At 37.7% G+C, this 13,833-nt stretch overlaps 1 protein-coding gene and 1 long non-coding RNA gene across 7 annotated transcripts in view; one reads left to right on the forward strand and one right to left on the reverse strand.

Moving 5' to 3' along the window:
- ACOT7 (acyl-CoA thioesterase 7) overlaps positions 1-13,833 on the forward strand; it is a 161,349-nt gene that overhangs the window by 19,794 nt on the left and 127,722 nt on the right. For 2 of the 6 annotated variants that reach the window (XM_007492089.3, XM_056795924.1), the window contains exon 1: positions 12,066-12,439. The exons of the other annotated variants lie outside the window; for them this stretch is intronic. In XM_007492089.3, the coding sequence (XP_007492151.1) occupies positions 12,420-12,439 (20 nt within the window). In that variant the 5' untranslated portion in view covers positions 12,066-12,419. Of the gene's footprint in view, positions 1-12,065; positions 12,440-13,833 lie in introns of those variants that run through there. 6 annotated transcript variants of the gene reach the window in all.
- On the reverse strand, positions 1,044-12,164 carry LOC103101410 (uncharacterized). The gene is made up of 2 exons (XR_001622473.2): positions 11,822-12,164; positions 1,044-1,441 (listed from the first exon to the last, which is right to left on the reverse strand). It is a non-coding gene; the product is annotated as an uncharacterized LOC103101410 (long non-coding RNA).

Here is a 13,833-nt window from a genome sequence, read left to right on the forward strand (position 1 = left end):
CTTTGTATCATAGGATCACAAACATCAGACAAATCCACGTGATGATGAATTTTGCATGGATTAACACTGGCAAGCTTTCTTCCAGGGCATAGTATGGATGTTGCAAGACTTTCTGTAAATAGGCAGCACCAGGCTGAGATTGGGAAAGCAGAGATGCTATTGCTATCTGGTGGCCTTGAATGGTAGGCTAGAGAGGTTCAGGATTCAGCACCCTTCTGCTTAGATGGAGTAACTTGCATCAACCTGGGAGGTCAAGTGCAGAGAGCAAATATTTCCTCTGAAAATGTCCAAAGTAATTAGATCAGCATCTTTTATCATGGGCAGTGTAGTAAAAGAGAAAACATGATTTAAATACTCTTGCCAGTGAAGAACTTATTCCATTGTGACTTACAAGTTGGGGTTTCTTTGACTGTGAATTTAACCCAACAAAGCAGAAAGAAGCATTTCACTTTGTAGACTTGACAAAAATCGTAATTCAAAGAATCATAAAGTTTCAAAAAAAAATTTTTTTTTTAAACCCTTACCTTCCGTCTTGGAGTCAATACTGCGTATTGGCTCCAAGGCAGAAGAGTGGTAAGGTCTAGGCAATGGGGTCAAGTGACTTGCCCAGGGTCACACAGCTGGGAAGTGGCTGAGGCCAGATTTGAACCTAGGACCTCCCATCTCTAGGCCTGGCTCTCAATCCACTGAGCTACCCAGCTGCCCCCAAGTTTCAAAATTTTTATTAAACCCTCGCCTTTTGTCTTAGAATCAATGCTGTGTGTTGGTTCCAAGGCAGAAGAATGGTAAAAGGCTAGGCAATGGGTGTTAAGTGACTTGCCCAGGGACACACAGCTGGGAAGTATCTGAGGCCAGATTTGAATTTAGGACCTCTTGTCTTTAAGCCTGGCTCTCAATCCACTGAGCCACCAAACTGCACCCTAAAGTTTCAAGTTCTAAAGTTCACTCAAAGTAGAGTAATTGTCAGCAAGACAAAAAGCAGGAGAAAATTCCAAAAGATTCAAATTACAGAATGAAAAATAAAAACAAAATTATTACAAAAATAAAAACCAGAAAGAAAACTTTATTATATGAATTTCCCCCTACTAAAGGCAAAATATCAGGCCATTTGAGGTGGGTTTTGGCCTAAAGTGTCACTATCATGGTCTTAATTCCCCTATTAATCGTCTTAACTTGTAAACAGAAGAAATTAGTATACAGATATAGTAATCCAGAAAGCAAAGTTAATAATAATTGCCAAAATTAACTAACATTGGGCTTCGTTGTACTTTTATAGCCCATCTCCAATGTCAACAAACTCTTATCTCAGATCTCAGATGTTCCATGTAGTTGTTTGAGCTCCAAAACCACCTTTTCTGAGATGGTCAGGGATAAGGCACTTCTTTAGTAGATTTACTTCTTTGGTTCCCTGTTGCTTGTAGAGATTCTTTAGATGTTCCTGCTAAAATATTTTACAAAGTAGATCTCAATACAAATTAGTACAGCTTTTCAAATATTATTAAACTATCAGGAACTTACAGATACCATTAGAATCATTTACATTTGACATATAGGATTATCTAACCTGTTGCTTTCAAAATACTTTTTATTTCAATTCCTTTAGAAGGATCAGATGCTATTAGGCATTGACCCCTATAGATAAAGACATAGGCAACAAAGCCTTTTTGCAAATAAATTTCTCCTCAAATTCTGTGATTGCGCAAATGAATTAACTCACAAGAGACTAATTGTACTCCAATTAAAACAAAAACTGAGATGCAGATACACTTAAATAATTCCCAGGTGTATACAGAGAACAGTGTATATTGTTATGATAAAAATTCTCTGGAGACTGTATATTAATTTATAATTATTTATTAGTAAAGGTTAGAGAGAGAAAAACATAGCATGATCACCTGTCTATACCTAAAAAAAACCCCTGCTTCCCTGGCTTGAGTTCCTAGCAGTGTGACTGCATTGACTCAAGCCAGCATGTGCCAAGCATTAAATGCTCCAGAAAAGGGAGAGAGAGATCACATGGGTCGATGAGGATATGAGTGGGGATAGACTCTCTACCTGGCAGCCCTAATTCCTGGCATGTCTCTTCTGCTGCTCTGCTCTATTTGCAAGTCTCCAGCATGAAAGAGAGCGCTCCTTTCTTTTAAAGCTGGTGACATCACTCCTCCTTTGTATCTCTGGGAGCACAGGCTGGGCCTTGATCCAAGTCAGAGCCCCATCTTCCAGATGCCAGAAATTATTCGGCACTGGAGCCAGCCTCTTCCAGGAAGTCAAGGAGACCTCTTGCTCACACAGGTGGCCAGTCAGAGGGTGGGTTTTCACATGGAAGTAGGGGGTACCAATTTATCTTAAATTCACATGACATCAATTGAGTTTGTTACACATTTGGTTGTTAACCACATTCAAATGGAAAAGATATTATAAAAACATTAGTTATATTTTGAAAGAATGAAATATTTCAGTGACTTAATCTTATAAATGATAAATATTAACAGACAATTCAATGATAAGTTCACTTGGTTGTTTGACTTATGGAATGACTACACACTATATAGAAACAGTCACATTTTATAATTTGCATTGTGCTCATATCTTCCATGGGCCACTTGCTCTGATTATAACATTTTCCATAAAAGGAAAAGCAGGGACAGGATTATAAACAGTATCTACATTGGTCCTTTTAGGCATAACCCTTGAGGGCATAGTTATTATTACTTATATTAATCATCAAATTTATCCCCTAATAAATTTATTTGCAGGACAACGTATTGCTACCATACTAATTGATTTAAACTGATATGAAAAAACAGGACCAAAAGGACAAACTAATACCCATTCTTCAATATCATCATTCGATATCATCATCACTGTTTGACTTCAGATAAAAGTCAGAGTAGTCAATCTGTAATGTAGTAATAATTCTACTTTACAGATAGATGCAGGAATAATTAGGTGAGAAACATTCTTATTTAAAAAGAAATGACAAAATAGGTATACTGAGTCACAAAGGACTCCTTGACTTCTGCCAGATAAAGAGCTCCACCTGTGTCAGTTCAGATTCTCATTCCTTCTGCATGACTGGCTTTTCTCTGGAGTGATAGATGACCAACTTAATGATCAATAATGTATCAGATAACTACACTTGAACTCAAAACTCAAAATAATTTTAGTTGCAATCCCCAAAACTTACTTCAAATGGCAAATCTCACCAGTCACTGCTTAGAGCTCAAAAATTTCCAGGATTCACACACATAGAAGAAATTTCATTCTATAACTTACTTGATTTTCTTCTCTTCTTTTTAAGATGTAACTCATCCTGGCATAAAGATCAATGATTAGAAATCATTCCTGTGTTACAAACTTATAAATCCTTTTTAAAAAATTTATTATTTTTTTTTGAAAAATTTATTTAGTCAATTTAGAATATTTTTCCTTGGTTGCAAGAATCATGTTCTTTCCCTCACCTTCCATCCCCCATCCTGTAGTTGACATGTAATTCCACTGGGTTTTACGTGTGTTCTTGATCAAAACCCATTTCCATACTGTTGATGTGTGCACTAGGGTGACCATTTAGAGTCTATATCCCCAATCATATCTCCATCGATCCATGTGATCAAGCAGTTGTTTTTCTTCTGTGTTTCTACTCCCACAGTTTTTCCTATGAATATGGATAGCGTTCTTTCTCATAGATCCCTCTGAATTGTTCTGGATCATTGCACTGATGCTAGTAGAGAAGTCCATTGTATCACAGTGTATCAGTATCTGTGTATAATGTTCTCCTGGTTCTGCTCTTTTCACTGCATCAGTTCCTGGAGGTCATTTCAGTTCACATGGAATTTTTCCAGTTCATTATTCCTTTGGGTACAATAGCATTCCATCACCAACAGATACCACAATTTGTCCAGTCATTTCCCAATTGAAGGGCATCCCCTCATTTTCCAATTTTTTGCCACCACAAAGAATGCACCTATGAATATTCTTGTATAAGTCTTTTTCCTTATTATTTCTTTGGGGTATAAACCCAGCAGTGCTATGGCTAGATCAAAGGGCAGACAGTCTTTTAGCACCCTTTGGGCATAGTTCCAAATTGCCCTCCAGAATGGTTGGATCAATTTACAACTCCAATTTTGCCACATCCCCTCCAACGTTCATTACTTTCCTTTGCTGTCATGTTAGCCAATCTGCTAGGTGTGAGGTGGTACCTCAGAGTTGTTTTGATTTGCATCTGATTATAAGAGATTTAGAACACTTTTTCATGTGCTTATTAATAGTTTTGATTTCTTTATCTGGAAATTGTCTATTCATGTCCCTTGCCCATTTATCAATTGGGGAATGGTTTGGGTTTTTTTTTTTGTATAATTGATTTAGCTCTTTATAAATTTGAGTAGTTAGACCTTTGTCAGAGGTTTTTGTTATGAAGATTTTTTTCCCCAATTTGATGCTTCCCTTCTAATTTTGGTTGCATTGGTTTTGTTTGTACAAAAACTTATAAATCCTTAATAATTCAATCTCCTCATTTTAGAAATCCCCTGCCCCAACCAAGATCTTTTTTTATAGAGCTGATTACTTTACCCACTCACATGACTTCTTAAAGCCTTACAAGTTTATAAATAAAATGTTTTTTCTTTTAACTTTTCCATATAGTAATTACCACATTCAAATGGAGAAGATATTACACAAATGTCATTTATATTTTGAAAGAATGCAATATTTCAGGGGTTTCATTTTATAAATGATAAATAATTAAAAAATTTTTTTAGTCCTCAAAGAATCTCATCACTCTACAATGAATTTAACTAATAGGATTTTACCCCAAACTACCACAATTTATTTATCTGAGCGTTCTCAGGGTCATGGTCTTGTCCTCCCTTAAAAGTTTTTCTTTTTGTAGTGAGGAAACAAGATCTTGAATTCCTATGAAAGCGATTACAAAATAGACAATAGATTCATATACCTCACAGAAAATAAGATTCAATACCTAAATATTTGAATTCAAACTCTAGTACTAGTTGGTTGTTTCCTAAATTATGTCTTTTTCTTTTCCTTGAGCCAGAAAAGGGCTAATAAATCTGCAAACAGTTTAACTTTTTCTTAGCACTATCTTAAACCTGTCCTTCTATGATTAACGATGGCTTCATCTTCTAGTTGTTTAACTATAAAACTGCTGTGCTGAGAGATAAGAAAATGCTCTCACTTGCTTCAAAACAGATTAACAATAGTTCAAACTTATTAGCACTGAAACATTCACCATTTTCCTTCAAATCCTGTTTACTCAACTAGTGCAAATAGGTTTTAACTTTCTTCTCACTTTTTCTTACTTAAAATTTTCTTTAAATAGTTTAGTCCCTCCTTTAAACTTAGATTAAAGTCCCTTACTAAAACTGCATGTCTTGTTTCTTTCATATTCAGATCCAATATTCATTGTACCACTCCTCATCCCAAATAGTCTATACTTCACTATCACTTCAATTGCTAATCAATAACCCCAAAGAATCCAGAATTTTAAAAGATTGTACCATTTAAACCCATATCTTAGCACCTCGCTTTCTCCAATTTGTCAGTCATCAATTTTGTTCATAGTACAAATTAGTAAACTAAGATAACTTCTCATGATTAAACAAAATCTCTGATACATGCCGTCTGTGTCAATCACATTAGATTCTTACATTCAACCAATTAAATCATTCTTATTCTAAAAGTATATATTATAGTAGCATTCCAAACTAACTGATAGATGCTCTGTCTTAAATTGACAGGTTTAATGTTAGTATTTTAAATGTGTAAAGGAACTTGTGAGCACTTTTTCTGGACCATGAAAAATCCTAGTGCTAAGTTGCCTCTTCCTTCCATAAAGATGTTATTGAATTTCTAATATTGTATATTATTGAATTATTGAATTTAATTAAGTATTTAGTAATTCAAGTTTGTCTCTCATCCAATTTACTCACTTGTCAGTTGCTTGCTAATCTTAAAACAAACTTTCCCCTCTTTGCTGATAATAGGGTTTCCTGGGTGTCTAAATTTATGGCCTTAATTACATCTCTTATCAGCAGGCTGGTTAATTTTACTTAGCAGAGATTCCATTTAGAAAACAGTTTTCAAGGTTAAAAAGCATTGGACAAGTTTTAGTTTTATTTACCATGATGGAAATCATTCATTATATGTTTAATGGCTTAAGCCCTTTTTAAACATAGTTAACTATGATTCTTTTAAGGTTAAATCTAAGGATTTCTGCTTTTAATTCCTTCAACCATTTTATTCGATTAAATTGCAATGATAAATACATGACTCTTGATATTAAACATGAGACTTATTTGCATAAGTATAACACTGCACATCATATATTTTAAATCTTTATGTAGGCAGAAGTTATAGTAGTTTCAAATACTTTATTTGTTATAGAGTCCTCGGCAGAACTTAGGAGCAGTTTTTGGTTTTTGCCTGTGACCAGAGTGGAATATTACCAGACTTTCATAAAGGTTCCTCACGGGGTGGCCATTGTGGCCTTTGTCAACGATGTTGTCTATCTCTGGATCCCATTCAAAATCCTGTCATCATGTCTGACTGGCAGTAATTTTGGGGCACCGGGTAGTGGGGTGCTGGCTAGCTCTGGCCTTGGCAGAAGGAGGGAGTCCTGGAGGAGGGGGTTCGAGCCCTTTGGAACTGTGGTTGCTCATTGTGTTGGTCAGAATTCCTAAGCCTTTCAGTTAATTTTACAATATTGTGGTTCTATAAATTGTTCTCTTGGTTCTGCTCACTTTACTTTGGTGCAGATCTTCTCAATTTTTTTCTGAAATTATCCCCATCATCATTTCTTGCAACACGATAGTATTTTATCCCATTCACCATACCACAACTTGTTCAGTCATTCTCCAATTGATGGATATCCCTTCAATTTCCAATTCTTTGCTATCATGAAAAGAGCAGCTATAAATATTTTTGTACATTATGGATCCTTTTCCACTGAAAACTGCCTATTCATCAATTGGAAAGTAGTTCTTATTCTTGTAAATTTGACTCATTTCTTTATACATCTTAGAAATGAGACCTTTATTAGAGAAAATAACTATAAACATTTTTTTCCAATTTTCTGTCCCCTCACACCCCTATTTTAGCTTCATTGATTTTGTCTGTGCAAAACCTTTTTAATTTTGTGTAATCAAAATCATCCATTTTATGGCCTGGGAGATTCTCTGTCTTTTTGTTTGATCATGATCTCTTCCTCTTTCTTTGATCTGACAGGCAGTTTTGTTCCCATCATTCTCCAGTTTGCTCATGATGTCACCCTTTATGTGTCATATACCCTTTTGGAGTTTATTTTGGTATCTAGTTTGTGATGTTGGTCTATACCTTGTTTTTGGCAGACTTTTTCCCCAACAATTTCTGTTGAATAATGAGTTCTTTTCCCAGTAGCTGGGATCTTTGGGCTGATCGAAGCAAGGCTCCTGTGTTACTGAGTTTCTGTATATTATGTACCTAACCTGTTCTACAAACACCTGTTTCATACGCAACACTAAATTATTTTTTACGATATCAGTTTTGTAAAAGAGATCGGGATCCTGATTATGCCTCTGACTTCTGGGTGACCAAAAGTCATTGTCCCTCCCTACCTGTGAGATGGGGCTATACTGAGAGTACACAAAATGACCTCTGGCCAGTCTGCAAGTCTAAGATTCCTTGACAAGAAGCCCTCACATTTTTATTATGTTATGGCCAAGGAAATATACATTTACTAGTTCTGTTTTTCTGCATTTGCTTGTAAAGGTTTTATGTTCTAATTTATGGTAAATTTCTATGAAGATGATATGTGCAGCTGAGAAGTAGGTATGCTCCCCTTCAGTATTCTCAAGAGGGCTTTAATATCCAACTTTTCTAAAATTTCCCAACTTCTTTTCTCTTTATTTTATGTTATTCAGGTCTGAGAGGAGTAAAATTAAGCCTTCCCTGTTATTCTTTTACTATCTGTTTTCTCCTATATTTCATTTAACTTTTCCTTTAAGAATTTCAATACTATACTATTTAATGCCTACATATTTAGGATTGATTAATTCATTATTTATTGCATTTTTTAGCAAAATATAGTTTTCATATTTAATACCTCTTTTTTTTTGTCTGACCTTGTTGGTGCTCATGATTGCCTTTTTTACTTTAGCTGAGATTTTGCTCCAGCTCTTTATTTTACCTCTAGATGTATTCTTCTGTTTCAAATATATTTCTTGTAAACAGCATATTGGATTCTGGTTTCTGATCCATTGTGCTCTCCTGTTCTGTTTTAGAGTTCAAGTTCATTCTGTTTACTTTCATCTGATGGCTAATCATATATTTCTTCCTGGCCTGTTTTCCTTTTCTTCCTTCCTTCCTTCCTTTCTTCCTTTCTTTCTTTCTTTCTTTCTTTCTTTCTTTCTTTCTTTCTTTCTTTCTTTCTTTCTTTCTTTCTTTCTTTCTTTCTTTCTTTCTTTCTTTCTTTCTTTCTTTCTTTCTTTCTTTCTTTCTTTCTTTCCTTCTTTCCTTCTTTCCTTCTTTCCTTCTTTCCTTCTTTCCTTCTTTCCTTCTTTCCTTCTTTCCTTCTTTCCTTCTTTCCTTCTTTCCTTCTTTCTTTCTTTCTTTCTTTCTTTCTTTCTTTCTTTCTTTCTTTCTTTCTTTCTTTCTTTCTTTCTTTCTTTCTTTCTTTCTTTCTTTCTTTCTCTCTCTCTCTTTTCCTTCCTTCCTTCCTTCCTTCCTTCCTTCCTTCCTTCCTTCCTTCCTTCCTTCCTTCCTTCCTTCCTTCCTTCCTTCCTTCCTTCCTTCCTTCCTTCCTTCCTTCCTTCCTTCCTTCCTTCCTGTCTAAAACCTTTACCTTCTGTCTTGGAATCAATACTGTGTATTGGTTCCAAGACAGAAGAGTGGTAAGGGCTAGGCAATAGGCATCAAGTGACTTTCCCAGGGTCACAAAGCTGGGAAGTGTCTGAGGCCAGATTTGAACCTAGGACCTCCCATCTCTAGGCTTGATTCTCAATCCATTGAGCTACCCAGCTGCCCCCCTCTTTATTTCTGCAAAGAATGCTTTTCAGTTGGATTTATATGCTCCCAAATATTTTATACATTCTGTAGTTATTTTGAATAAAATTTCTCCTAGCTCTTCTTGCTGGGTTTTATTGGTTTTATATATAGAGATGCTGATGATTAAGATGGATTTGTTTTCTGTTTTTCACAAATTTTACATATAACTTAGCTGTAGTTGTTAATTATCTCAATTATTTTTATTTGGCTCCCTCCCATTCTCATACTCTCATGTAATCTGAAAACTACTTTTGTTTCCTCTTTGCTATGCTTATTCCCTTAATTTTATTTTCTTTTGTTGCTATAGCTAATGATTCTAGCACCATGTTAAACAGGAATTGATTATAAGCACTCCTGCTTTACCTGTGATCTTATTAGAAATGCTTTTAATGTTTCCCCTTAATTATTAAAAAAAACAAACCCTTTCTATATTAAGGAAGGTCTATTTATTCTTTTTATTCCTAATGATTTGAAAGGAAATGAGGAGAAATCTGGGTTTCTCAATGGATTGAGAACCAGGCCTAGAGATGGGAGGTCCTGGGTTCAAATTTGGCCTCAGACACTTCCCAGTTGTGTGTCCCTGGGCAAGTAATTTGATCCCCATTGCCTGTCCCTTACCACTCTTCTGCCTTGGAACCAATACACAGTATTGATTTTTTTGGCATTATTTTATTAGGTCATTTTCAAACATTATTCATTAGAAACAAAGATCATTTTCTTTTCCTCCCCCCCTCCCACCACCCCTCCCATTAGCGATGTGTGAGTCCTCTGGGTATCACATGTGTCCTCGATCTGAACTCATTTCCATGTTATTGGTTTTTGCATTAGGTTGTTCATTTAGAGTGTTTCCTCCATAATGTCCCCTCCACCCCTGTAGTTAAGCTGTTGCCTTTCCTTGGTGTTTTTACTCCCCCCATTTGTCCTCTGCTTGAGTGTAGTGTTTTTTTCTCCTTGATCCCTAAAGGTTGTTCAGGGTCATTGCATTGCCACTAATGGAGAAGTCCATTACATTCGATTGTGCCATAGTGTATCAGTCTCTGTGTACAATGTTTTCCTGGTTCTGCTCCTCTCACTCTGCATCACTTCCTGGAGGTTGTTCCAGACTCCATGGAATTCCTCCACTTTATTATTCCTTTGAGCACAATAGTATTCCATCACCAACATCTAACACAATTTGTTCAGCCATTACTCAATCGAAGGGCATCCCCTCCTTTTCCAATTTTTGGCCACTACAAAGAGCGCAGCTATGAATATTCTTGTACAAGTCTTTTTCCTTATTATCTCTTTGGGGTAAAAACCCAGCAGTGCTATGGCTGGATCAAAGGATGAACAGTCTTTTATCGCCCTTTGGGCATAGTTCCAAATTGCCCTCCAGAATGGTTGGATCAATTCACACAACCCCACCAGCAATGAATTAATGTTCCAACTTTGCCACATTCCCTCCAACATTCCATAGTATTGATTTTAAGGTGGAAGGTAAAGGTTAAAAAAAATAAAGAAAATGACTTTCAGATTTTGTCAAACGCCTTATTAATATCTATTGGTAAGTGATTTTAATTTGTTATTAACATGGTTTATTATATTTATATTTATCCTTATGTTGCACTAACCATGCATTACTTGTATATATCCACCCATGACATTGTATAGAGTCTCTCTCCTTCCTTCCCTCCCTCCTTCTCTCCTGTCCTTCCCTTTCTCCGTCCCCTTTTGTCTTAGAATCTATAGTAGGTATAAGTTCCAAGGCAGAAGAGTGGTAAAGTCTAGGCATTTGGGGGTAAGTGACTTGGCCAGGGTCACACAGCTAGCCTGAGGCTGGATTTGAACCCAGGAATATGAGTCTTCCTAGCCTCCCCAATTGAGAATGGGCCGGAGAGAGCAGCTCACTGGTACAGTGGGAAGAGAGCTGGAATCAGGAAGACCCGAGTTCAAATGTCACCCCAGACATATACTGGCCTTTAGACCCTGGGTAAGTTATTGGATCACTGTCTGCCTCTGTTTTCTCATCTGGAAAATGGAGATAATAAGAGCACCTATTTCCTAGTGTTTTTAGGAAGGCGAAAACCTGAGATGTTTGTAAAGCCATTTTCAAACCTTACTATAAGTGCTATATAAATGCTAAGGAGGGTTTGGGGAAGGTCTATGGTGGCTGATGGAGCCCAAGAGGAGCTGGGAAGGAACTTAAGAATTTGAAGAGGTCAGGGTAAGAAGGAAGAACCTGGGGTCAGGGGAGGGGAGGGAGAGAGCAGTGTCCTCTCCGCTTCTTTTACAATTTGGGTGCAGTTTGGACTTTGGAAGTTTTTCTATCAGGTTGTTAGTAAAGTTTGTCCAGTGCCCAATTTCTTTAAAAAATTAAAGAAAATAAAAACCTCCCAACTTCCATTTTAGATTCAATACTAAGTATTGGTTCCAAGGTGGTAGAGCAGGAGGAGCTAGGCAATGGGGGTGAAGTGACTTGCCTGGCCTCGTCACCCAGCTGGGAAGTATCTGAGACTGAATTTGAACCCAAGACCTCCCATCTCCAGGCCTGGCTCTCCATCCACTGAGCCACCCAGCTGCCCCCTAACTCCTTTAGAAACCAGCTTCCTGGGTGGAGATCAACTAGTCACAGATAAAGCCTTGTTTTATCAGACAAGCACTCAGTGCCTTCAAGTCTTAAAGTGCTGGGTAAATGTCAGTTGCTATTAATAATAGCAATAAATGTATTTATTTTTTAGGGAGTCCTGGGTAGGACTTCAGAGGAGCTCTTTGTTTTTACTTGTGGCCAGAGTGGAATATTACCAACCTTCCTTAAAAGTTCATCGCGGGGTGGCTGTTCTGGCCTTTCTGGCCTCTGTGACTGATGTCATCTCTTGTGATCCCATTCAAAATCCCTCCTTTCTCCCGGACCCAGGACTTGGGACACAGCTTTAGCTCCAGCAGAGCCTCCTGGTTGCGGTTTCCCTGGGTTTGTGGGTTCAGGGCACACTGCTGTAGTGGTTCCTAGATGGAACTTTCTAGACCAGTAGAACGAGTCGTAGCCATAGTAGAATGTAGCTCATTTATGAGCTAACACCAACCAAGTGTTCAGACTGACTTCTTAATTTCACGTTGCTTCTTCCAGAAGTGTTTTCATGTTGTAATGACTTATAAAACAAGGTTTCTATGGTGACGGCTCTCCGCAAGCTCTCAGGATTGGCTAGACAGCTGCTTCCTTATTTGACTGGGCAGTAGAGGAAGTCAGCATGCTTTCCTCCAAACCCAGCAGGGCCAGGTGCCTTCGGGAATGGTCACAAGGCTTGTGCCACTGTAGCTGAGGACCTCCTGGCTCAGCCCGACTGGGACATCCCCACTACTTACCCCTGCTCAGCTTCTCATTGGATGCAATCCTTTCCTCACTAGGGATGACCTCTGAGCTCTGCAGGTACTGGCTTCTTCCCCCTGGGAGTGGCGTGGGGAGTGGGCTCTGTGTGGATGTGGGGGCGTCTGCTGGGCCACTTTCATGAGTGAGAGAATGCAGAAAACAGCCCCAGACTCAGCCACCAGCTCTGTACTGGGCACTGTGGTGGCTTGGGGAGCTGAGGGCTTGTGGAGGCCCCAAATGCTGACTTCCTAGAATTGATTTCTAGCAGTTAAGCTCTTTAGACTGGGAGGAAGCGGTGGCAGGAAGTGCCACCACATACTATCTCCAATGGACTGGTGAAAGGGAACTCTGGCAGGGCTTCCAGGTGGGCTGGCAGGCTAGACATGAAGTTTATTATCTTCCCATTGTTGGGATTTCAGCGATGCTTTCTAGTACGAGCCAAAGTGGCTGGTAGCTGGGCTTATTATTTAAATAATTGCTTACAAATTCAAATATAAACATAAGAAAAAATCATCAAACATACTATACAATTGCTTTCTTGTAAAAAATGGACTTCAGTATCCAAAATATGAAAATAATAATTATGTAGGTATTACTTTGAGCCCCCGCTAGCTTTTTTTGCCTACTTAACCCCTACTTGTATATATGTTTCTCCTTTTATGTAGTCATCAGTCTTGGTATTCTTCTAGTTTTACTTAGTATGTGTGTCATGTAGGAGAAAAGTAGCCTTGGAATCAGGACTGAGGTTCAAGTTATGTCTCTGATGTATTGGCTTCATGATTCTGGGAAGTCACTTAATGTCCCAGTGCCTCAGGCTCTGTTTTGAAAATAGAAGTTACAGAGAAGGGTACAACTTGTAGAAGGGATTTCTTCATCTCAGAAACCCTTTACTGATAAACTCACAGATCCATTCAGGCCCCATTCCTTTCCAGATTTCTCTATGTTCTCATAGTTGCTATTCTTAATACAATTATCTTTTATTTGGCTATCCCATAGATTATAGAGCCATTTCTCCAATTGCTAAACATGTAGGTGGCTTCCGATTTTTAAAATTACAGCATGATGGATGGGGCTCCCTGGGGCTGTCCCAGAATTCTCTGGTGTGGTAACTTCTCCACAAGGGGGGAATGGATGATGAAGAAGAGTGTATATGGTGGAAAACATTTAGAATATAAAATCTGAGCAAAGGTATCATTGGTGACAATATGTGGGTAACAGATATCTGAATTTCTTCTATTGATAATTCCTCAATGATCTGATAATGCACCCCACAGTAGGCCATTATTGATTTTCTGCCTTTTTTTCCAGGAAGGGTGGGGATGGTAAGAATGATTTAGATTTACCCCATAATATCTGAAACTGCTGGATTTGTGTGTGAAATATTGATCATGTATAACTTATATTTTACAAAAAACTATAATGATGTACTGCAATAAACTTACATTTTAACCAGT

This window comes from Monodelphis domestica, chromosome 4 (genome assembly GCF_027887165.1).
Source record: "Monodelphis domestica isolate mMonDom1 chromosome 4, mMonDom1.pri, whole genome shotgun sequence".
NCBI classification, from domain to species: domain Eukaryota; kingdom Metazoa; phylum Chordata; class Mammalia; order Didelphimorphia; family Didelphidae; genus Monodelphis; species Monodelphis domestica.